Source organism: Ochlerotatus camptorhynchus, unplaced genomic scaffold, assembly GCF_037179485.1.
Source record: "Ochlerotatus camptorhynchus isolate MF236.1 unplaced genomic scaffold, CSIRO-AGI_Acam_v1.1 ptg000200l, whole genome shotgun sequence".
NCBI lineage: Eukaryota > Metazoa > Arthropoda > Insecta > Diptera > Culicidae > Ochlerotatus > Ochlerotatus camptorhynchus.
This window is the reverse complement of record NW_027040690.1, coordinates 846,641-872,923: the sequence shown is the minus strand read 5'-3', so window position 1 is coordinate 872,923 and position 26,283 is coordinate 846,641. Positions and strand designations below refer to the sequence as shown.

At 40.1% G+C, this 26,283-nt stretch overlaps 1 protein-coding gene across 2 annotated transcripts in view; it reads right to left on the bottom strand.

Moving 5' to 3' along the window:
- Positions 1–26,283, bottom strand: part of SKIP (Shal K[+] channel interacting protein) — a 791,488-nt gene that overhangs the window by 154,165 nt on the left and 611,040 nt on the right. Inside the window, exons 4-6 of one of the 2 annotated variants that reach the window (XM_065223860.1) lie at positions 19,120–19,334; positions 4,095–4,141; positions 3,198–3,352 (exon numbers count right to left, since the gene is read on the bottom strand). In XM_065223860.1, coding sequence (XP_065079932.1) covers positions 3,198–3,352; positions 4,095–4,141; positions 19,120–19,334 — 417 coding nt within the window. The remainder of the gene's footprint in view (positions 1–3,197; positions 3,353–4,094; positions 4,142–19,119; positions 19,335–26,283) is intronic. The other variant, XM_065223861.1, reaches the window with a different exon arrangement.

Below are 26,283 nucleotides of genomic sequence, written 5' to 3'. Positions count from 1 at the left end.
ATCAAATGTTTCCGCACCAAGCCGATTCTCGTCAAGCAAAGCACTGCTGATCTGCCAAGGTCTCGTGTCGTACTAGCTCGCCCATTCTCAAATAGTGGCGTAGATTATTGTGGCCCAATATTTCTCAAGTCCCCAGTGCGTAGCAGCGCACCTATCAAAGCATATATTGCGATCTTCGTATGTTTCACCACAAGAGCCGTTCATATTGAACTGGTATCAGACCTCTCTACGCCAGCATTTCTTTTAGCTCTCCGTCGCTTCGTCGCTCGCCGTGGCCGCATTCAGGAACTCCATTTCACATCCAATTCATGCGTTCGGTATCTATCCCGTGTTTTCTTTGTCCGCCCGACCGTCTAAAGGTAATCAAGTGAGATACAGTGCAAGACAATATAAAATTAATTTCCTCGTTCACATCCGAAACGATCCAGAGTTTGTGACCAAACCGGGAAGTTCCGTCGGTCGTAGTGCGTGAGTTGTCCTATGGACTGTTTCGTGAAAGTGGTTATAGTGCGTTAAGAGATAGCACTGTGAAGATCAGTGCTGCTGCGGTGAAATTTCGTTTTCCCAGAGTTGTGGCTCCGTTGTTTGAAACAACGGGTAGAAAAACCTCCGGTGGCCGGCAATTAGAGTCCACGCACGAACAGTACTTGATAATCTTAAATTTTGTAAACATAAATGTTAATGACTTTTGATTTTAATTTTAATTTTAATTACAATAAACATTTTATTCCTTTGACTCTATGTTTTAGATTAATTGTTCATGTCCTTCTTAATGCTTCTGGATCAATTTTTTGTAATCATGATTCTTGTAACTCTTGATTGTTGAGATTCATAACTCATGTGATTATTGATTCCCGCGAAAATAGATATGTACAGTGAATTATTATAGTTCTTGAATCTTGTGATTTTCGGATTCTTGATATTGATTATTGATTTGTTTAATTTTTGATTCTTATGGGTTGATTAGATTTTGGAATTCAGTGCTCTTTAATTATAAGTATTATTCATATTACATTTAAACCGCCATGGTCGCTATTGTCATCGTGGCTGCCGTTCACGGGATTGACCGGTTATAACAACAACTCGGTTGTTCTGTGATACAAGTGGCTCGGTGGCCTAGGGGTAATCATTTTTGCTTACCGATCAGAAATGCATGGGTTCATTTCCAGGCCCCGCGCATTATAGATGAACAAAAATCCATTCTATATTTTTACGGGTTTCACTTTAATAAACGGAATAATCACGTATAGCCATTGCTTTGACAATTATCAATAACTTGTAATTAATATGTTCTTCAGTGACAGTTAACATAGAAGTTAATACGCTAAAATTCTGGGATCTTCAATTTGGCGGGACAATATGCGCCATCTATTAAATAATATGCTCCCATAACAAAGAGGCTGTATGCTCTATTCTAAACGGATAGTAAACCACTCGCCACTCAAAGGTGTGACATGTCCCAGAGCATTTATTATAGATGTCTGATACAGCACAAAAATGGAATAAGCGCTAACTTAAATATACTTACCAAAATGGCAAACAAAATTACACCGGCAGGGGGCTTTTTATGATTTTATTTTTATTATTTATTTGCGACAATTGACAACTGTGAATTTTGCACAGCAGAGTTGACCCATGAACTGCTTGGATTACCCATCAGTATTGTATTCATATTAAGCCTGTATTCGTAGAAACGCAAAGGGGCGTTTTGCACAGGAGGGGGGGGGAGTAGTTTTGCATAGGAGGGGGGGTGTTTTATACCTTCCTACCTTAGTTAGCTTCCAAAACATGTAAAGTGGGAATGATTACACACTTAAAAATAACTATTTTTACACGAGACGTAATCCATCTTTGACGTAAATTATGGAACGTAAACAAACATGTCATGTAAAATTAAGTGTTCCCAAACCGAAACATACGCAACTCGACGAAAAGTACGATTGAGTGAATTTATTTTCTCGTTTCTTTCAACTGATTCTTATGTCATTTGGGCCGCTTGCATGTGTCGGTCTCAGGGCACGGAAATTTACATGACTTTTTGGTAGTGTGTAGCTAAGCCCAAGTTACACTAATTTAATTCATTTAGCAATTTTTGTTAATTTCGTCAATCATGAAGTAGCAGCTACGATATGTATGGTTTTTAAGCTCAAGCATGTGATTCTTGAAAATGTTGATCATTGAGTCTTGTGATCAGTGTTGAGAAAAAAAAAAGTCAATTCTCACCAATGCTCAAGATCACGCTTGATTTTCGTGGACAACAATCAACAAACAAACAACTGCGGTTGATTTTACAATTGTTAGCTTGTGCTCACCAGCTGCAAATGTCAACAAACTGTGGTGAGATTGAGTTTCATGATTTTTGCTTTATACCCGAACGCAACCGAAACTTCCATAACGGCTTGAAGCAGTCCCTTCGTGTCTGCCATCGGTGAAGATTAAAAAGAGATAGCAAACAATGCTTTCTCTTTCTAAGAAAACGATGTGCAACGGAATCATTTTTGTGTCGAGTCAACTCTCAGCTTGATTTTTGCACGTTGTGAATAGTCTCGCATTATCAAAGGAGCTTGTAAAATCATTATCAAACATGATATTTTGCTCCAATATCACGCGTGATATTAAGACCGTATGAGAGCGGAAAAATATAATTTGATTGATGATTTTGCCAACACTGATCGTGTTGTGATTCTCGATTCTTGACTGGAAAAATTCTTACAATGATAACAGTCAAAAATTTCAATCTAGACAAAATTCATGCTCCTGCCAGCCCTTGTTACATCACTGCTGGCGTATAAAATGACTGCATATCAATTATGCATAGGAAAAGGGTGCTCCGACCCAGAGCTCCCATGACAAGTAGGTACCTTCGCTCGTCGGGAGATCGCCAAGTTCATGGCCATGTGAAACGTACTCGTTCAGTACGTGACAAGGCGCGAATGTTTACCCCGACAAAAGGACCAGAACTGTTCGGATTTATACCGAGCAAATTATTAAATAGCTGTACAACCGGAAAACCCTCGAGGAACGTCTCGACAAAATCCTCACACGAAATGCAAATCAACTTTCGAAATGGCTGATTATCACTGGCTTACCGTTATGCATGGTGGTAATAATACACCCGCCCCCTCATTCCCATTCCGTTCGTTTTCATCTCGTTTCGTTCCGTTCTCATTTACGAATAAGAAGAAGTTAAGACTTACCCGTGCCTGCGTCGCTGATCCGGCGGCGTTGCTCCCGGTGCCATTGTTGGTGCCGGTGCCGTTGTTTTGATTTGATCTATCACGTCTATTAACAGTCTTTAATCCTCTCAAAAGTCGCGCCAGCGTCGTGCGCTTTTTGCTCGTCTCGCGACCGTCTGCCAAATATGGGAGAAATGAAGACAAAAATAGATGAAATGAAGATTAAGCTGATGAGGCTGCTGGAGGTGCACATTGAAATCGATTCGGCTCGCGACAGTCCATTGTCGGGTTTCGGGGCGAGGCATTAAAGGTGGTAGATGTTTATCATTTTCGTCACGGGTGCTGCTGCTGTTGCCGTGTAGGATTAAGCCAATATTATTGGGACACCTCGAATTTGGTAGCTGTGAGCGGTTGTGGAGCGAAACGATCCAAAATTAGCATAACCATTCCGCCACCATTCGTGATGTTTCAATAATCATAATAAAACCATTCCACTTAAGATTGCGTACATTTAACTCGATTTATGACGCGTCATTGATTGTGACGGAAAATGGTGATTGCTGAATTGCTTCCAGCAAATTAATTGAAGTAATTGAATACTAAGCAGGCCTTAATGGTTGGCTTCTCTGAACGATAATTGCTCCAAAAGTTATCGAGGGATAAACGTTTGCTAGACTATTAATTCAATTCTAAGATTTGGTTCGTGAATCATAATTTCAGATCTATATTTGTCCATTTTTTTCAAATTCCAAAATGGCACTGGATTATTCAACGGGATTCTGTGCAAGCGAACTTTGTCCATTCATCGCTGCAATCGAAGTCTTTCCGAAGGCCACCGCCAACCAATTAATCACCCGAAATGGACTGACCGCGCGCGTATCAATGAATCGGAAACAACCCCCCACACTCGACACTTACCTGTAGGTGGAAATTCGTAGAAATACGCCGAACGTGGACTGAGACAGCTGAAACGAAACAGAAATGGGAAAACAAGAAAAGCGAGAAAAAACAGATGAATTGAACGTTTTGATTTATCGGCTACTTGAAAACTGTTATGGCGGGGATGAGGGTGGAACAGGGCGGAGAAGACTCACGGTCCGAAAATAATTGAAATATTATATCGATTGGATGCCACCACCGCATCGTGTCGTAGTCACCCGGCAGGCAAAAATACAGGCAGCTAATGAATCGTTTAACATGCGATACAATCGAACTGGAGGCGTGTTGATACTGCGATGAAAAAAAAAACAGGAGGATGGGGTGAATTGGCTTTTCAACACTCGTGGATCCTTGTTCTGCGGAATTTAATGCAAATAGTACAAATTACCGGTTATAAATTTCAACGGAGGGGACATAAATAAAGCGGAAGAGGGCGTTGGAAAAAGGCAATCAAATTTCGGAACAATAGCCTTATATTTGTTCGTTGATTGTTTGGTTTCTGAATTACCGCCGGTCGTGAGATAATTGGTTCAATTGGGAGAGGAGCAGGAGATTTAAGGCATCCCTTAGAAAATATTTCATTTAGCAAATGATTGCAAAACAAAAGTAATTGTAAGTAATACAAGTGATACAAGTGATTGTAAAGCAGCACTTAGTAATGGTTTTGATAGTTTGGCCAACGTAAACATAGTACTTTTTAGACACAAGAGCGTTTCGTTTAAAATCTCAAAACTAGTTAATTTTGGAGCTATGCCGATCAGATCCCTAGAAGCATAGTGTCTTATTCTTCAACGCATTTAAAGCTTATTGTTTATCGCATATTAGTTTATTGTGTGCTCTCAACTTAGTGTTCTAGATACACTTCCATAGCTATTAATTGAGAGCTTTCGATGCCTCTACCAGCGGAGGCGAACCAGCCCAAGGCTGAAAAACTCCTTAATAAAAAAAAACCTAACCTAACCTGCCTCCACCATTTTTGCATTAGTAGCATCGTACCAAATATTATAAATTAACAATATGGTTCACTTCCCGAATTCCCATATGTTTTTGAAAAGATGCATCAGTAATACCAACCGGTGGAAAATAACGATTTAAAATTGCCTCACACTGGACTACCCCATATACATCGTTGAACATGGCCCATTCTAGTCGAAATTCTAGTACTACACTATGTTTGTTTTAATTCGCTATGAAAGCTTGACAGATAAAATGAGGGGTTCGTGGACTTTCCTATGTTTCGAGAGGTGCATCGATTAGCTCCATTAGCCGAAGAGAGTACCAATAGAGGTAAAGGGTGGCCCAGATCAAATTGCATCATTCAACTTCAATACCATAACCGTACGCTCGCACCTTACGCTTAACTCCACTCATTAGGTTCTGTACAACATCTGACTGCAGCTTCTTCTGTACGGAAAGGCACTTTTTCTGCATGTCTTCCTCAGCTTTGACCTCCTTGGGCTTCATAATAGCCCAGTATTTTTCGATGGGCCTTAGTTCAGGTGCGCTTGCTTCGTACCACTCCAGGACAACATTTGAATAGTGGCACGAAGTTAGATCCGACTAGAAGATCGTAGGGCCCTCGTGGAGGTACAGTCCGGGAAGTCACGAATGGCGCACTCCGTTTGCCACATGAGCAGATCGCTTGCCAAATCATGTATTTCTTGGCAAACTTTAAAAGTGTCTGCTTCTTTTCTTCCTCCGGAACATCAAACTTGTGGTGGGCGGTCAAGAACAGTAGCTCCGGAAGCTGCCGGAAGTCCGCCTTGACGTAAGTCTCATCATCCATGATGAGACAATGAGGCTTCGTCAGCATCTGGGTGTACAGTTTCCGAGCCCGTGACTTTCCCACCGTATTTTGCCGTTTGTCACGATTTGGAGCCTTCTGCACTTTGTACGTATGCAGTCCCTCCCGGCCCTTGGCTCTCTGAACGAAAGACTTGGACAGATTCAACTTTTTGGCTACACTTGACGGAGGTGGTCATGGAAGTCGTTCGTTGAATATGGGTGAAGTGTTGATTCCTATTACCGACAGAAACGAACAACGAAACATTCCAGTGCATCCGGTTGAATTTCGGGGCAATCAGACGGCAAACGGCCAAAGCGAGACAGGAGTTGGTTGCAGAAATGGACAACCGGTGTCGTGTAGTAATGCGCGTACCAACCAAAGGAGCGATAAAGAAGACGATTACACAGATGGCCCGACAAATCGACAGCTGGCTGTCAGGCAGGTGATGGGGAAGGACTTACCGATTTTTTCGGGTAATCCGGAAAAATGGCCAATATGGATCAGTAACTTCCAGAGGTCTACTACAACTTGCGGTTTCTCCGACGACGAAAATCTCATCCGCCTTCAACGCTGTCTAAAGGGCTCAGCCCTTGAAGCAGTGCGCAGTCGACTACTTTGTCCCACAAGCGTACCACACGTCATTAAAACCTTGGAGATGCGGTACGGGCGATCAGAAACACTCATTCGTAGCATGACAGAGCGAGTTCGGCAGTTACCACCGCTGAAGGCAAATGATGTAGAGAGTATCATTGAGTTCGGACTGGCGGTGGATTATTTGGTTCAGCATCTTGAGAACGTGGAACATCAGGCACATCTATCCAACGCATCACTGTTACATGACATGGTGGGCAAATTGCCTGTTGATTATCGACTCAATTGGTGGAATCAAGATGTGAACTTGAGTACGTTTGGAATATTCATGTCAAATTTGGTAGAACTTGCTTACGATGTAGCGGGTGACTTCCCATGTGCAAAGCCACAGAAGTCGAAAGTCAAGGAGCGTTCATTTGTCCAGACACACGCAGAGCCAGAATCGTCGTCCATGAACAAACCAATCGGCAGCAACACTTCAGCAGGTTGGCGAACACCGAAGAAACCGTGCATGGTGTGCAAAGCAGAAGGACACCGGGTTTCGGAATGCGGCAGGTTTCAAATCGATGAATATCGACGGAAGATTGAAGGCGGTACATTAGAGAGTACATGCAGGTCGTGTTTGAATCACCATGGAAAATGGCCGTGCAAGACAGCGAAGCAATGCGGTATCAACGATTGCCGACTAAAACACCATTCTCTTTTACATTCCTCAAGCACAATCGTGCAGGCAGCCGTATCAACAAGTCATCTTAGCGAGTTGAAGACATTAAGAGGACCACTTTTCAGAATCATTCCTGTTACGTCATATGGGAAGAACTGCAAGGTGGACATCTATGCTTTCGTCGATGAAGGGTCGCAGATAACTTTGCTGGAGGAGTCGGTTGCAGATCAACTTGGAACAGAGGGAGCTACGGAGCCGCTGAACTTACAATGGACTGGTAACATTAAGCGCAGCGAACCAAATTCAAGGCGGATCAGTGCTCAGATTTCCGGTAGTGGATTTTCGAAGCAGTACAAACCGGTGAATGCGCGTACCGTCGACGGATTGTTGCTTCCCTTGCAAAATATGGACTACAGCGAAATGTCTAGAAGATATCCGCTAGCCAGAGCCGCATTGGGTGAAGCATCTACGGATGTACGTCAAAGCCGCAATCAACAGTTGTCTATGGGTTTCATGTTGAAGGATGGACCGATCCAGAGCAAGAACTAAACGAACTAGTTCGTGATTACATCACACTGGACAACATCGGCGTATCACACCCCTCTACTCCGCTGGAATCCGATGAAGATAAGCGAGCAAAGACGCTTCTGGAATCTACTACCGGAAGAGTCGACGGAGGTTTCGAAATGGGTTTGCGTTGGAAGTGGGACAACTTGCGGTTTCCAAGCAGCTATAGAATGGCGAACAAACGAATGTGCTCACTTGAGAGGCGCCTCAATAAAGATCCTGTTCTGTATTATCGAGTTCGGCAGCAGATACGAGACTACGAAGCAAAGGGATATGCGCACAAGGCTACCGATTATGAATTGTCAACTACCGATCCAGATCAATGCTGGTACTTGCCACTTGGCATTGTCCTGAACCCGAAGAAACCGAACAAGTTGAGGATCATTTGGGATGCAGCTGCTACGGTCGATGGTGTTTCACTCAATTCGGCATTGCTGAAGGGTCCTGATTTCCTGACATCTCTTCCGTCGGTCATTGGCAACTTTCGACTGTACCGTTTTGCTCTAACCGGTGACATTAAGGAAATGTTCCATCGGCTCTTCATACGGATTCAGGATCGTCAGTTTCTGAGATCCCTGTTCAGAGACCGTTCAGGTCAAGATCCGGCGATCTACGTCATGAACGTAGCTATCTTCGGGGCTTCGTGCTCGCCGAGGTGCGCTCAGTACATCAAAAACTTGAACGCAAAAGAGTTCGAAGCGGATTTCCCACGAGCATCAGCGGTCATTACCTGGATAGTTTCGGAACTGTGGAGGAAGCAATGAAGATTGGCAGCGAGATCAGGAAAATTCACGCCAAAGGAGGGTTTGAGATCCGTAACTTCTTGTCCAACGATCCAGCGATTGCAGCGCAAGTGGGAGATCAATCAACGGCAGCGGCGAAGGATATCCGAGCGGAAAAAGATGAACGAATCGAGTCAGTATTAGGCATGAAGTGGATACCGAGCAGTGGCACCTTTACCTGTACGATTTCCTTGCGAGACAACCTGAAGCATGTTCTGGATGAGTCTCATATCCCAACGAAACGAGAAGTCTTACGCACAGTAATGAGCTTCTTCGATCCAATGGGATTAATTGCGTTTTTCCTGATCCACGGAAGAATACTGATGCAGGATGTATGGGCCGCAGGTATTGGTTGGGATGATCAAATCAACGAGAAGCTGAGATTGCGACTGGATCAATCTCGTTCCAAACCTGGACACTCTGCGAATCCCAAGATGCTATTTTCCAGACGCTGTTGAGGAAACGTATTCATCTTTGCAAGTCCACATATTCGTAGACGCAAGCAGATCTCAAATATGCATGTGCTGCGTATTTCCGGGTCGAAACTACACAGGGTCCTGAGGTTAGTCTTGTAGCAGCGAGATCAAAAGTAGCTCCGTTGAAGATGCTGACGGTTCCACGACTCGAACTTCAAGCAGTAGGATCACGCCTTCTCAACAGCATCGTAGCCATGCACGTTCTCCCTGTAACTAAGCGTGTACTATGGTCAGATTCCAGCACCGTTCTCGCATGGATTAGGTCAGACCAACGCCGCTATCACCAGTACGTGGGGTTCCGGATTGGGGAGATATTATCCACGACAGAGGTCAGCGAATGGAGGAAGATTGGATCGGTATTGAAGGTATCGGATGATGCAACCAAATGGGGTTCCGGTCCAAATATCAGCTCTGACAGCCGGTGGTTTCGTGGGCCAGATTTTCTAAGTCAACCGGAAGAATCTTGGCCAGGCAGGGATGAACCGATAAATCCCACTGAAGAAGAGCTAATTGCTTGCAACGTGCATCGCTATATACCGGAGCCGCTGATTAATATAAATAGGTTCAGCAAGTGGACGAAGCTACACAGAACTATGGCGTTCGTGCATCGATTCACCAATAATATTCAGCGGTCGCAGAGGAGAGAAGTACTGGTTCAAGGAGTTCTAATACAGGACGAATTGACACGTGCCGAAAATTCGTTGTGGAAACTAGCGCAGGTGAACATTAGAGTGATGCAAAATTTGAAATTTTCGCTCCACAATACTTAAACGATTCCAAATCGGATCCTGACTAACCTATCAAAATTTGAACCCATTTGGTGAGAAACTGAGATGGCACAAACCATTTGAAGTTTGTATGGGAATTACTATGGTAAAACCAAGATTTTTCTTCATGTCTATCTAATAATTCACCATATCGGTCTGCTTCAAAAGCTTTCATTTTTACTTGTAGGAAATTTTCCCAGCTACAACTTTGCTGAAGACCACTTTTTGATTAAATGCTAGGATCGAAAGTTATTGATGGTTCAATGCACTGATGTCTTATGATCATGCTCAATCAACTGCTCAGCAGGCAACATTGGTGTTTCTGGGGCGATGAATAGGACACAAAAATTATGGCTACTATGTCACACTGCAAAATACAGTGTTGCTTACAGAGCAGCTGCTTGATCATGTCATAAGTTTACCAATCTCTTAAATAATTAATAACTATTTCCTGTCTCGATTTACATAGAAACGATCTTTAGCAAAGTTGTAGCTAAGAAAATTTTCTATAAGAATAACTATCGAGCTGTTTTGCAGCTCAATATGGAAAAAGACTAGAAGGCAATAAACAAAAAGTTGAGATTTCCCATAGTAATTTACATGTAAACTTCAAATGGTTTGTGCGAAGTCTGTTTCTAACCAAATGAGTTGTAACTTTTGTAGGCTAATCACGACCCGATTTGAAACCATTTAAGCACTGTGGAGCGAAAAAGTCAAATTTTGCATCAGTCTAGTGAACATCTTCCCAACGGAAATAGTAATTCTTGAAGCGACGATGGGAGAACCGGAAGCTCGACATGGAATACTACCGAAGTATAGTACAATATATGTAACCCTCGTCTAGGGTGACAATTAATAACCCACCCTTTTAACGTGTTTGCCATGAGCGTGTGCCTTGTCTGTTATGATTTGTTTTTGTTTTGGTCGCACGCTCGGCAACATACTCACCACTGCTTTATTTGTAAATATTTTAATTTGTTATTTTCATCGTAGATTTTATTCGTGTAGGCATGTTTTTAGGATTAGGATATAGTGTAAAAATTATCGTTTAAAATTGTCTCGCGTGTAGAATGAAGTTAGGTCCCGTTTCTCCTCCCGCTGCAAAATAAGGCGAAAAACATAACCAGCACAACATTCGAGCGCGGTTGCAGGAGAACGATGGCGGTTGTTGTATGGTCCGTGATTGTCAAGTAGTACAGCGAGAGAAAGTTACGAGCCACGGTAGGAAATCGACGCGTTTTTTGCCCCGTCCGTTTGAAGTGAAAAACGAAAAGTTGGAGTGCCGTTTTCGTGGCGTGTGTCCGCTGGAGGGATAATTCCCAGCACCGTCGCGTGGAAGTGACGTCGTTTCCCCGAAAAGTGCCGTGGTTCGTGAGCTTCAGTGAAGGGTGTCGGATCGCCGCCAAGGGAAGCTAAATTTCGAGGATTTTTCCGCTTCCCGGCTAAACCCCAAGGATCCCCGAACACCCACCGTCCTCACTGCGGTGGCTCAGCCAGTAGAGCCAGTCTCGCCACCGCAGTTAAGAGCCAAGGAGGGACGAAGCAGGCAGAACCGAAGGAGCGTTCGCCTGGGTAGTGCACTGCGGTGACTACCGGGACCATCTACGGCGAGTAGTTGGTCCGGTGATTCGTCACCATTGTCGCCGAGGGGGTTCCGATAAAGGAGCCTTGCTCATCCCCCCCGCTAAACGCCAAGGACCGCTGCAAGGCAGCTAACGTGAAGAAGTACGATCTGCAACCGTCGCCGCTATCGTCGAAGGGCCCCATCGAGTGACACCGAGGACAACGAGGAGAAAAGGGAAAGGTTAGAGGATAATAGACGTCTTAAATTGTATTTTTCTTTTTCTTTTCGTATCAATCCATCCAAATCCGAACGTCTTTGGGGGAAGTACTCTGCTCGTAGCCGCCCCGCCGGGGTAAATCGGGCCAGCTATAGGCTGGCAAGTAAGCCGCAACTTACATATACAAGCTGTGGCCGTTCATGGACAAGAATGGAGTGATACGCAATCGTAACCGATTGGGGAATGCTGAATGGATACCGTACGGAACCAAGTACCCGGTAATTCTGCCCAGCAAGCATCCAATCTCATTTCTCTTCGTCTACTCATTCCATCACCGTTTCCGTCACTGCAATCGTGAGACAGTTGTCAACGAGATAAGGCAGCTCTACGAGTTTGTAAAACTGAGATCACTGGTTACGAAAGACTCGGAAAGCTGTATCTGGTGTAGAGTTCTTCGCGCTTATCCACGCTCGCCGCCGATGGCGCCGCTGCCGAAGGTCCGGCTAACTCCGTATGTACGGCCGTTCACATACGTAGGCGTAGATTATTTTGGCCCAGTACTGGCGAAGGTTGGTCGCAGCAACGTTAAACGGTGGATAGCCCTGTTCACCTGCTTGACTATCCGTGCTGTTCACCTGGAGGTTGTTCACAGTCTATCGAAGGAATCCTGCGCCATGGCTGTAAGAAGATTCATATCACGACGAGGTTCACCGGCTGAGATATTTAGCGACAACGGGACGAATTTTCACGGGGCGAACAATCAGCTGAAACGGGAGATGGAGGAACGCAACAATCATCTGGCTACAACCTTCACCAACTCTGCGACTCGTTGGTCGTTCAACCCGCCATCCGCACCACATATGGGTGGTGTGTGGGAGCGAATGGTTCGCTCGGTAAAGGCAGCAATCGGAACCATTTTGGAAGCGCAACGACGGCCAGATGACGAGGAGTGTACCCCATTTGGCATAAATACGGTAGGCATACGGACGTTAGGCATACGGACGTTAGGCATAATGAACGTTAGGCATAAATTCATTAGGCATAATGGACGTTTGGCATAATATATGTTAGGCATAATGGACGTTAGGCATAAAATACCTTGCTGCTGTGCAACTCTAGAAAACTGTTTCGAGCATGGTAAACAATGAAATCCATTATTTATCATATCATAAGTGACGTACCTACATATTTACTTAGATCCAAGATTAGTAGCGATAGTGGTTAAGTAATCTGGCAACAAAACTCAGCATAGTTTTTTACTACATCTTGAAATCAATCGCATATAGAAACAATAAAGCACACATTTGTTGTAATATATTCTTACACATCTATTGCAAGTCCGGGAAACTTTGAGATTTGGGCGTAATTGCTTTTGTAAACAGACATGTCAATCGCTGATCGTGAATAAAAGAAAAATCTCGTGAACAAACTATACCAAATGATAGAGGAACCATTCATCTGCCTGTTTGTGTTGTTAGTTTTTGAGATTGAGCTTTAATTCGCGAGAAATCGTCAAATGAAGTGTTTGTTTACAAAAGCAATTACACCCTAATCTCGAAGTTCTCCGGAAATGTCAAAGAAGAAAAGGTTTTCGTCAAAGAACAGCTCATGAAATAAAGAATGGTGAATTCTGTGAATTTTCATTCAATAACAAAAAAACAGCTGAGGTTGAATAAAAGATGATGCCAAAGAACAGCTCATAAAATGAAGAATGGTTTTTCATTCAATAACAAAAACATATCTGATGCTTCCAGGATTTACTCCCATACTTTTCGATACAACGATTGTGTTTTTGTTGCCATCAGAATGAATACTAGCAGAACTGTCTGCTGATGTGAGGGAGCGATACTTCCATGAACAGTGACGAGTTGCCGAAACAAACAAGGAACTGTGACAAACGTACTATCTTCAACCAAAGACTTTGCCTGTCCAAGACGTCGCAAGTTTTTCATGAGTCCCAAAAATTAAGGCTCTTTTATTATTGTCACCGATGTCAGCAATCAATACACGGTCCCCATTATCATCCTTCTGGAATTCAACGGGTAGATTATGCCTAACGTCTATTATGCCTAAAGTCCTTTATGCCTAACGTCCATTATGCCTACCGTACATTATGCCTAACGTCCGTATGCCTAACGTCCGTATGCCTAACGTCGTGTACCCGATGACGAGGTTCTGGAAACGGTGATGATTGAAGCTGAGGCGATGATCAACACGAGACCACTGACGTACATTCCGTTAGAGTCAGCCGATCAGGAAGCCTTGACCTCTGACCATTTTCTCTTGAAGAGCTCAAGTGGAGTGAAACAACGTCCAACGATGCCCGTGGATTATCGTGCAACATTGAACAGTGGATGGAAGCTTGCCTAGCACTTGACGGACGCAATATGGAAGCGTTGGATCAAGGAGTACTTGCCGGTGATTTCGAGAAGGTCGAAGTGGTTCGAGGAAGTGAAGGAGATAGCGGAAGGAGGTCTGGTGCTGATCGTGGACGATATGGTACGAAATCAGTGGATCAGAGGGAAGGTGGAAAAGGTCATTCAAGGAAATGTCGGTTTGACACGGAAGATCAGGCGAAAGAAACGAAATTTTAACATTGACAATAAAGAGTTCGTATGCAAGTCATGGTTTATTTAGGCAGTTAATTTAATTTATATATTTAAAAAGTGAAAAATTAGTAAATTAGTGTTCAGTTCGATAAACTGTAAGTAAATAATATAAAGTAAATGATGAAGTTAATATTAATTACAATGATAAATTTGTTCCTCATAGCAGCACACCTAACCTAACATTTGTATTCACTAAAGGAAGTTAGTCGGAAGAAATACTGAAAAATTGTAGGTAATTAATGTTGTTAAAGTGATAATATTACTAAAAATAAAATTAAAATTACAGCTAAAGCTGTTCCCAACAAACTTCCAGTTTTACGGGACGCTAAAAGAAATCAGTTTCAACATCCTTACTTGGGGATTCCAGTGTTGAATTCCAATTTCGAAAACTCATGATTAATCACCTTGACAATCCAGTAGGATGAGGTTATGTTTGATAGAGAGTTTTTGCAGCGGGACCCGGCTTTTAATATCTATAAAAAGGGTAAAGTTTACCCAGATAGAAAACAGTCAACATCTGAGCAGACGTTACCCAGTTTCCTTCAAAAGTATGTTTACCCCGATCTTGGTGAATGCATGTTGACTTATTTATCGGGTAGGTTCTGTTATGATCGAACTGGATAGACTCTGCCCAAATATGAGTAGTTTTCAAATAGCGTGTAGGATTTTAACACTTATGTACACGCTATTCTGGAGCTACTCATTTTTGAGTTGAAAATCACTCAGTTCGGCCAAAAGGGAAGTTACCCAAAAATGGGTAAACATGTATTTACTCAAATCTAGGTAAACGTGCTTGCGGTGGAAACTGGGTAGAGCTTACTCAGAATTTGACGTTTGCTGACTGGTAAAGCTTACTTATTTTTATAGCAATTAGGTACACATAAATGCTGACAAATAGTTTTCTTTTTACTTGCATATGGATAACAATTGATACAATCATTCAACATAGGGGAAATGGCTCTAATGTAGGCCTATGGATCTAATATTGGGCCCATCGCTAAACATCTGCTATATATCAATTTTATCTAGATGAAAGCGTCATTGTGATGGTGCTAATGGATATTTTTGGTCGTCATTGAAAATTTAGTCGATTGCTGAATTTATGTATGGGCCCAAATCAGGGACACATAGGCCGACATTACATTCATTTCCCCTATATTAAAAAAAAAATAATACTGTTCATTGAATAAACTAAAATTTTAGCTACTCCTTCACCAATGACTAGTAAGCCTTGAAGTAGCAATATCGATTAATGAGCTGGCTTGGTCGGAGGTCAAAAACTGCACTAGATTTCTGAAAAATTAAGTATTTAGAGGAAGTATAAGGTTAGAAAACATTCAATATACTTAACAACAGGCTGCTGTCATGTGTCACCATTACCATTCAAAAAGTTCCGTGATTACTGTTTTGAGCTGTATCACATCGAAACACTTAATGTTTTCTCTGTGTAAAAGACGTGCACCAATTTGAATTTTAGGAAACTATTATTATATCCATTTACCCAGAATCTGAGTAGCTTCTACGCATCAGAACAAAAGTTATTTACTCAAATTTTGACAACTCCACACTTGACGCAAGGATGAGTGGAGTCTACTCAGTCACTGGGTTGACTCAAAATAGTAAAATTTCACTCAACTGTGAATTGTATTTGATAGCCTTGTTGATATTGAGCATGGTTCGATTCCCGGTTCTAGAACATATTACGGGTTGGAAATGTTTCCAACTTCTCTGGGCATAAAGTATCATTGTGCTAGTCAAACAATATACAGATTCATGCTTTGGTTGACATAGATAGCTCTCAATTTAAAACTGTGGAAATGATTTAAATAATTCTAAGTATCAATTCCGTGAAACTCCCTGAGGTTCCAGGTTTTTACAGGTACTCGGCACCATGATAGAGGTCAAATCCAAGGCATTTTGACTCAGGTTTTCCAGATCAGAAATGTTTAAGGATCGTTCTGATGAATTTCCGATATAACGTCCAACAAATTGAAAATTGTCATTCGGAAAAGCGTCCTGAGTCATACATAAGTATCAATTGAAAGTATATGTGACTCAACTGACAGCAAACGAGCTCCTTTGAAACAGTTTCTTTTCACTGGGTTAACTTCCATGACGCGTACAAAAACGTGCAATCATGACTACGTCTGTGATTTCTTAGTGAAAATCTAAAATGTAACATGTAGCGAAATTATGAAAGATTTTGAACGTTAATAACTCAGCTGCTAAGCTAATTAATAACTTTTTCCTGTCTCGTTTTACATAGAAACGATCTTCAGCAAAGTTGTAGCTGAGAAAATTTTCAATAAGAATAGCTATCGAACTGTTTCGCAGTTCGATATGAATCAAGACTAGAAGGCAATAAACAAAAAGTTGAGATTTCCCATAGTAATTTACATGTAAATTACAAATGGCTTGTGCGAAGTCTGTTTCTAACCAAATGAGTTGTAACTTTGGGAGGCTAATCAGGACCCGATTTGAAACCATTTAAGCACTGTGGAGCGAAAAAGTCAAATTTTGCATCAGTCTAATGCATATGCTGCCTAGGAGGCCTCATAGCCTAGTCAGTAAAGGTACGGTATTACCAAGCCGGAGGCGGTCCGGTCGAGGGAATCTTTCGGGTTGGAAATTTTCTCGACTTCTCTGGGCATAGAGTATCATTGTGCTTGCCACACAATATACAAATTCATGCATTGGTGATTGGCATAGAAAGCTCTCAATTAATAACAGAGGAAGTGCATTTAGAACAGTAAGTTGAGAGCACGCCATAAGCTAAGATGCATTAAGCAATAAGCTTGAAATGCGAATAAGAAGAAGAAGATATGCTGCTTCCCCAACACAGTCATCAGAGAGTCGTTAGTAGACGAAACAAGACGAAGTGGCATTCGTCTCCGATCTTCGGGCGTGTGCGAATAGCGAGGATCCAATTTCGTAACATTTAGCACCCCTCTGCTAACTAAGCCCCTTAATTCAGTCGTGAAAACTAGCATCGCAGCGCTTGTGGATCTTGGGTTAAACTGGCTGGTTGCAATGCTGCTGTTCGACATTTTCGAAGGTTGGTGGTCCTTAACATTAAATTTCACTACTTTCTAGGGATGCCTAAAAGTCAAATCATTTGATTAACGATTAATCGTAAAGATGTTTCCAGTTGATCGATTAAATATTTATCGAATTTTCAATTATTCGAGCGCGTAACCGACATCCCTTCTTATTTCAAATCGTTTGATTTAGCGCAGTAGAGAAAATAAATAAAAGTACTAATTTATTTGAACAGGCATAGAGAAGAACCATGACGTGAAACAGAATCATAAATGCGCCGAAAAAAGTGTTAAACGTCTTTCTGCTAAAGGCTAAGATTTACCAACTTGTTGAGAGAAGGAGTTTAACGAGAAAAACTAAAAAGGGGAGGAGCTTTAGCTGGGTGGACACTGATATTCTGTGGCCTTCCAACCTGTCGCAGACACCAGTTCAACCTCTGTCCAGCAGCAGACGGGCCGAGACTCTTGTCAGTGCCCAATCATTGAACCGAAGAATATGGGATTGTCCGGTCCGATTTGCTGATCCAGCTACACGTCATCATCATCTTCCAAAGGCTTTAAGCTTGTACTAATATCGGCCCTTTTCAGGGCCACCAAAATTTTCCAAAAATGTTAAATTTCTGAACTTGTACCAACTAAAATTCATTTCATCTGGGTTTTTTTTTCTTAAGGCAATCATAGTCATACCAACAAAGAGTAGAAACACACAAAACACAAGCTCCTGCTGCAGTTTACAAATAACTTTTATTATATAAGGCCATGTAGTCGCTGTCCCTTGTAGTTCTTTATTCGGTCAAAAATCCGGAAAATCAAATGGCTCAGTTCAGCAAGTCATCGATTGGGCTAAACGTTTTCCGATTTGCATCAAAGAATGAAAAGAAGGGGCATGTAAAATGGCACCACATGTTGCCGCAGCCGCGAAACAGTATTCCAACAAGTTCCGCAAAGCATTACACGTACTGTACACATAATGATTTGTCGACATTGCCGTCGATCAAACACACATACACGCACACTACTCAAACTGATTCAATAACTTGCCAAATGTTCAAACACATTTCGTATGCGTGCGTCAGTCGTTGTTGTCGCCATTGTCGTTGTTGTTTCCACCGTCTTTTTTTTTCATGCGTGACAACGGTTACCAATAATAATATTTTCCCGATAAAAAATGTAGCTATATGGCGTAATAAAATATGAATAATTTATTGAAATTTAATCGATACTGTTTTCGGCGGTGCGATGGCCTACGACAAACGAAAAAAAAAAAAACCAAAAGAACCCAACCGACCCTAATGGCCAGTTGGCGGCCTCATTGGCTATTTATTCAAAGCCAGCCAAATGAAGGAGGTCGAGCGAGAGGCAAGCGGAAGCCACGCTGTCCAATCCTCGCACATTTTCACATATGCCACCTTTTTCCGGGCGTCGAGTCGCATCACATCGTTGTCATGGCGATAGTCAACAGTTCCGGTCTCGGGGAACGCGCCATAGCTAAAGCCAGCACCGACCAGACCAACCGACCGAGCGAGGAAGTCAGGTTAGGTCGAAAGCTATAAATTAGGAACCAAAAGGACAGAAAGTGATCAACTGGCACCGGGGAAAATTTATCGATGTTTTATGCCTTTATGGTGTGTTCCCGGGGTTGCCGTCGTCCCGGAGAACAAACCCCGGTATGGTTTTGGGGCGTTCGATTGAATCTACCGGGTGTGACACAGATTGAGCGGGACAGATAAGCAGCTGAAAATGCCAAAGCCGTAGAAACTGGTTGGGGGGAATAAGCAGTCTCGCATTGTCTGACTGTCTGTGGCTTTATCCCCTGATGACAAACAACCGCTCCCAAGACCGAAGACGACCCAAAGCCACCGCGCGAGAGACCGTCTGCACTGATTTTGGACAGCTGACAAGCTTTTCCGTACCACCCTGCTCCTCCCATCAGAGACACTCACCTTTGCTGTGCGGCAGCACTGTTCGCAGGTACATTGGTGGAATTTTGTGATTGTTGTTGTTGCTGAGATTGTTGCTGTTGTTGCTGTTGCTGCTGCTGTTGTTGTTGCTGATGCTGCTGTTGCTGCAGATTCGCCCTGGCAACCCTCGGGGCAAAGACGCCATAGCCGAAGCCATAAATTTCGTCTTCCTCCTTGTCCGACAGACAACTGGACGGCTGCAAGTAGGGAGTGAAAAAAAAAACGATTATTCAGAAGACTAAATTAGATAATATCCTGCGCCGGGGACATATGGAACCCTGTTTACTTGGTTCAGGGTCTCCTAAGATTATCCATTGTTGGCCGAATGTAACGGCGCACAGCGGGACGAAATCAAAAAAAGAGGGACATAGCCATTTGCGACGAAACTATTGAGTGTAGCATTTTGATGTCTTCTAGAATGTTGCTTCAATTTTTAAGTACTTTAATTGAGAAGCGAACATTTTTGCTTAAGGGGGGTATACACTAAGATAAAAAAAATAACTTTTTTATGTCTTGTTGAAATTGATGATCATCTATGGAAACATTGTAGATGAAGTCTTTTCAAGGAATTTTGTCCACGACGTCAATTTTCCATCTCTCAAGTGGACGAAGTTATAGGGTGAAAATGGAGTACAAATGGTAGTTTCTTACCATACATTTTTAGTTTGAATTTTTTTAAATTTATTCAATGTTCTACAAAATTGTAAGTGATAATTTTTGCTGCAAAAAACAAATCGATATCTCTTTGTTTTAAGGATTCAAGTCCCTTTTTATAATTTTTTTAACGCTATCTGTAATGGGATGTATCTTGTATGTTAGCAGGTATTAGCAGCTAATCTTAACGTTATTTTGTTCAGCATCTTCTAGTCTACTGTTACATATACAATTCACATGCGGATCCAAGGGGATGCATAATAAATTTTCTAAAAAGTACCTCAATGTTTTGTTACGTTTTGATGTTTTCATAACCATTTTTCCCAGTGTTTACATCTGAGTGGGTTTCCCACTGCTCTTTCAATTTTTATACTGGTCCCCAACAACTGGACAAAATTTGAACGAATTTGGTTATAATCTCGACATGTGGGAGAATTTTAAATATATGGGCAACGGAACGATCCTATTCATTTGCTTACCAAAAATCCAAACATTGCTCAAATTTCACTAAAACTCGAACTTAGATTGAGAACTTTGTCGAAGCTACAACCCACGCTAATGTACATCCTTGGAAAAATGGTCATGAAAACAGCAAAATGTAACAAAACATTGAGGTACTATATTAAAAAAAAATCATTAGACATCCCCTTGGATCCTCCTATGAGTTGTATATGTAACAGTAGGATATAAGTTGCTGAAAAAAATAACGTCGGTTTAGCTGCTAATACCTGTTAACCTGCAAGATACACTCCTCTAAAGTTAGTGTTGGAAAATTATAAATACGTATGTAAATCCTTTACATGAAAAGAGAGCGATTTGCTTCATTGAACAAAAATGTGCAATTTTAGAGCACTTACAACTTTGTGGAACATTGAAAAAAAAATGAAAATTTCAAACTAAAAAGTTATGATAAAAAACGGTTTTCAAGGAGGTACTAACCGGGCAAAGTAAAATAACAACCTGATATCATCTTGAAAATAATTCTTGTTATTCGAGATATAATCTTGTTTGCAGTTGTCTCCCTTAGCTCAGTCGGTAAAGGCGCAGCTACAAAGCAAGACCATGCTGGAGGTGGCTGGGTTCAATTCCCGGTCCGGTCTAGGAGTTTTTCGGGTTGGAAAATTTCTCGACTTCCCTGGGCATAGAAGTATGATTGGACTTGCCACACAATTATACCAATGCAAAAATGGTACAGGCATCGAAAGCTCTCAATTAATAACTGTGGAAGTGCATCTAGAACACTAAGTTGAGAGCACGCAATAAGCTAACATGCGATATGCAATAAGCTTGAAATGCGAAGAAGAAGAAGAAGAAGAAGAAGTTGTTCTGATTTTCCGATTTTCTGTTATTCTAATATTCAGATTTTCAGATTATCAGATTTTCTGATTTACTGATTTATTTATGACTAGCTGAGTGTGCCCGACCTTGCTCAGGATTCAATATTAGCTTGAGCTTATGCGCCAATTAAAAACAAAGCACGTACGTAGCCCCCTCCTCTTATCTAAGGGGCTACCCCCAATGACCTCCATATGCCAAATTTGGCTCCATTTGCTTGATTAGTTCTCGAGTTATGCAGAAATTTCTGTTTCATTAGTATGGGAGCCCCCCTTTACAGAAGGAGAGGGGTCTCGATCCATCATAAGAACCTCTCCCTGCCCCAAAAACCCCTGCATATAAATTTTCACGCCGATTGGTTCAATAGTTTCCGAGTCTAAAAGGGTCAGACAGACAGACAGACAGAAATTCATTTTTATATATATATAGGGGAAATGACTCTAATGTTGGCCTATGGATCTAAGATTGGGCCCATCGCTAAAAATATGCTATTTATAAATTTTATCTAGATGAGATGGTACCAATGGATATTTTTGTCGAATTTTAGTCGATTGCTGAATTTATGTATAGGCCCAAATTAGGGACATTTAGGCCGACATTACATCCATTTCCCCTATATAGATATTCAGATTAACTGTTTTTCTGGCATTCGGATCTACTGGTTTTCCGATCTATTGGTTAACAGATTTGTTTATTTTATAATTTTTTTTTTGATTTTCTGATCAGATTATCTAATTCTTTATTCATTTTTCTGATTATCTGATCCTCTGATTTTCTGATAATCTGCTTTAAAGAATTTCAAGTCATCTGATTTTCGGATTTTCTGATAAGATGATTTTTTGATCATCTGATTTTCTTCTTTTCTGGGATTATCTGATTTTCAAATTTTCTTGTATTCTGATTTTCTGATTTTGTGATTTCTGATTTTCTGATTTACTTATTTCCTGTATATCTAAATTCCTAATAATCTGATTAACTAAATTTATGATTTTTCTCTGATTGCGTGGTTTTTCTCTGATTTTCTGATTCTATTTTTTTCTAATTACTTAATTTTATGATTACCTAATTTTTTGATTTTACATTTTTTTTGTTTTCTATTTTTTTTTATTTAATTGCCTGATTACCTTATTTGCTGATCTTCTGATCATCTGATTTTCTAATGCTATAAATTTTGAATTAATGAAATAAATTAATGAATTAAATGATCTATGATATACTAATTCACCACTTTTTATCATCAGATTATCTGCTTTTCTGATGTTCTGAATTTTTCTGATTTTTCGATTTTAGTTTGGTTCTCCGATTAACTGCTTTTCTAGATTTGCTGCTTTTATTGATTTAAAATTTTCTGATTTTCTGTTATTCTTAAAGTCAGCTTTTCGGATTATCTGAATTTGTGATATCTTGGTGTTAAGATTGTCTGATGTTATGATATGCTGATTCTCAGAAAATAAGATTTCATTATTTTCTGATTTAACGGCGCCGGTGGTGTAGTGGTAAGCGTGATTACCTCTCACCCCAGCAGGCCTGGGTTCAATCCCAGTCGGCGCCGCCGGGATGTTCTGAGGCATAACATCTCTGATCACGCCTTCCTTCACGTCGGTATCATTGGTGCTCAGCACGGAAAACAAGGTCAACGGAAAAAACAAACCAAAGGAAAAAAAAAATATATATTCTGATTTAATGGTTAACTGATTAACTGATAAAAAGGTTAACTGATTTTCTGATGTCTCTGTTATTCTGATATTCAGACTATCATATTTTCTGATTTTTTGATTTTCTGATGATCAGATGTTCAGATTTTCTGATTTTTCTCTGATTTTCTAATTTAATAAATTTCTCATTTTCTGATTTTATGCTGTTCTGATTTTCTTATTATCTGATTTTTTAAACTGATTTTGTGATACTCAGACTTTATGATTTTCTGATCATCAGATAATCGGCATTTCTGGTTTACGGATTATCTGACTTTATGGATATCTGATTTTCTGATTGAATGCTGTTCTGATTTTCTGATCTGATACTCTCATTTTATGATTTTCTTTTATTTTGCAATACAGGTTTTCTTATTTTCTGATTCCTTAATTTTAAGATTTTCTGATTTTCCGATTAGCTGATTTTTTGTTTTTTGATTTTCAGATTTTAAGACTTAAAGATTTAAAGATTAAAAGATTAAAAGATTTAAAGATTTAAAGCTTTAAAGATTTAAAGATTTAAAGATTTAAAGATATAAAGCTTTAAAGATTTAACTATTGTTTGATGATCTTTAAGATTTTAAGATTTTAAGATTTTAAGATTTTAAGATTTTAAGATTTTAAGATTTTAAGATTTTAAGATTTTAAGATTTTAAGATTTTAAGATTTTAAGATTTTAAGATTTTAAGATTTTAAGATTTTAAGATTTTAAGATTTTAAGATTTTAAGATTTTAAGATTTTAATATTTTAATATTTTAAGATTTTAAGATTTTAAGATTTTAAGATTTTAAGATTTTAAGATTTTAAGATTTTAAGATTTTAAGATTTTAAGATTTTAAGATTTTAAGATTTTAAGATTTTAAGATTTTAAGATTTTAAGATTTTAAGATTTTAAGATTTTAAAATTTCCTGATTTTCTGATTTACTGGTTTTTTTATATTCCGAAAGTTAGATTATCTGATTCTCTGATTATCGGATTTTCTGAATTTCTGATGAACTGGTTTTTTTGATATTCAGATTTTCAAATTATCAGATTTTTTGATTTTCTGATAGACTGCTTTTCTGATAATATGATTTTCTGATTTTCTGATATGATTTTCGGATTTTCAAATTTCCTGATTTACTGGTTTTCTGATATGTTTTGGAGCATCTCAGATGTATCAATTTATCATGAAAAGTGAAAATGTGTTCCGTTTCCTATGTCTCACGGCAAAATTTCTGCTCACAACACTCCTTTTAAATTATGAATTGATTACACACTTAAATAATAACCCTTCACCCGTCACCCTTCTCAACGGGAGAAGACATATTAGACGCAACTTCAGAAACATATAAGAATTCGGGAAGTGGACCATATTGTTAATTTATAATATAGGTAGTAGCTTTGTCGAGTTTCTCTTTAAAAAAAAGCTGATTTTCCTGAATTTTTTGACGTTCTGAACGTTCAATAGCATTCAATATCAGATTTAAAACATACAAATCATAGGGTTGAAACGTTTGTTGTCCTTGACTTGAACGTAACAATTTTTATTGAATCTATTTTTTTTTTAATATGGTAAAATGTTTCCAATGTTAGGAATTAAAGATTTTCTGTGGAATTACATGTGCGATAAAAAAAAGTTCTTTTGTTAATTTTTTTGTTGTGTTGGCTGTTCATTCGACCACAATGATAATACGTTCAGTTTTCAAATCTTGATAATCGGGTATTAGAACTTTTGCTCGAGTAGCGTTAGCACTCCATTTTCACCCTATAACATCGTCCACTTGAGAGATAGAAAATTGACGTCTTGGACAAAGTTTCTTAAAATGGCTTCATCTACAATGTTTCCATAGATGTTCATCAATTTCAACAAGACATAAAAAAAGTTATTTTTTCAACTTAGTGTATACCCCACTTAATCAAAAATATTCACATCTCAATTAAAGTACTCAAAAAATAAAGAATATAAATATACACTCAATAGTTTCGTCGCAAATATCCATGTCCCACTATTTTTGATTTTGTCCCACTGTACGGCGCAAGAAACGGGATCAACAAAGCTTAAATATACATTTAGCCTGCAAACCGATCGATGCTTGTTATGCTCCGCATTATATTTATTTGCAATTTAATTATAGCAATTAAACGTTTGCCGTGCTTTGCGTCTTTCCTTTTGTTTTTGACTGCTGCTGTTCAGGACGAAGCGTCGTTGTCGGTCGTCGGAAATGTATGCTTTTTTTATGTTGGTCGTGATCTTTTTCTTGCCACCGCCACCGGTTGAGAGGAAGATATCGGTGCACAGTGGGACGGAATCATCAAAAGTGGGACATGTCTATTTTCGACAAACATATTAAGTGTAGCATGTTAATGTCCTTTAGAACCTTTCTTTATTTTTTGAGTAGTAAAATTTTTTGTAGATAATTTAAAAATATTTTTTTTTATGTCTTGTTCTAATTGTTGGACTTTATTTAAACATTGCAGATGAAGTCATTTTAAGAAACTTTTTCGAAGATAATACTTTTAAATACCACAAAAAGACGAAGTTATGGGGTGCAAATAGAGTACAAACGAGTACCATAGAGGTAACTCTCAGACCAAAAGGTCCCGAAGAAACGTGCTCATGTGTTTTTGGCTCAGCTCTGGTACTATCTTCGGTACCAAGCTAATCGATGCACCCCTTGAAACATAGGAGAATCCACGAACCCCTCATTATATCTGTCAAACTTTCATAGTGAATCAAAACAAACATAGTGTAGTACTATAATTTGGACTAGAATGGGTTACGCTTATATATGTACTTGGGACCAATAGGCTAGTCAAGTAGTGTGTGTGTGTGTGTGTATTCCCTCTAACCCCCACTGGCCGGCAGTGGTATTATGGAAGAACTTTCTCTACAATGTCGCATTTATGGTCATTGAAGACAGCTCTAGTTCGGGAGTTAGAAGGTGATAGCTCTATTGCAGATCCAGCAACCCATTTCAGAATGTCTGGAGAGTCACGCCCATTCCGAGGTTACTTTCACTTACAATAAGCCCCGCGTGTAGTATTACCTCTATCAATTGGATATTAGTATTACATACACACTTCCAGTTTCAAAATGTTCTTTTGAATCCTGGCACGTATTTAGTTTATTTATTTATTTTATTGTGAAAAGTATTTGGACTGATCTCACCATGTTAATTTGATCCTCTAGTCCATGGGTTCCATAGTTTTATTTTTCTCTACATTTTGCATTTCATTTCGTGATTCACCTACGGAACTTGCAGAAACTCAAACGCAGCGTACGCCATCAGCGCCGCAACAGAAACACAAAAGGAAAATTAAATCCTTCCTTTAGTGTTCGCGGTCCTTCACTTTCACTCGCACAGGACGATGGAAAATTATAACTTTTTTCTTCTCTTCTCTGCAGTCGTGGCTTTGCTCTGCGATTTCAAGAGTCAAGTTATTAGTGTTGTGCTCGGGCAATCCTACTCCGGAAAATG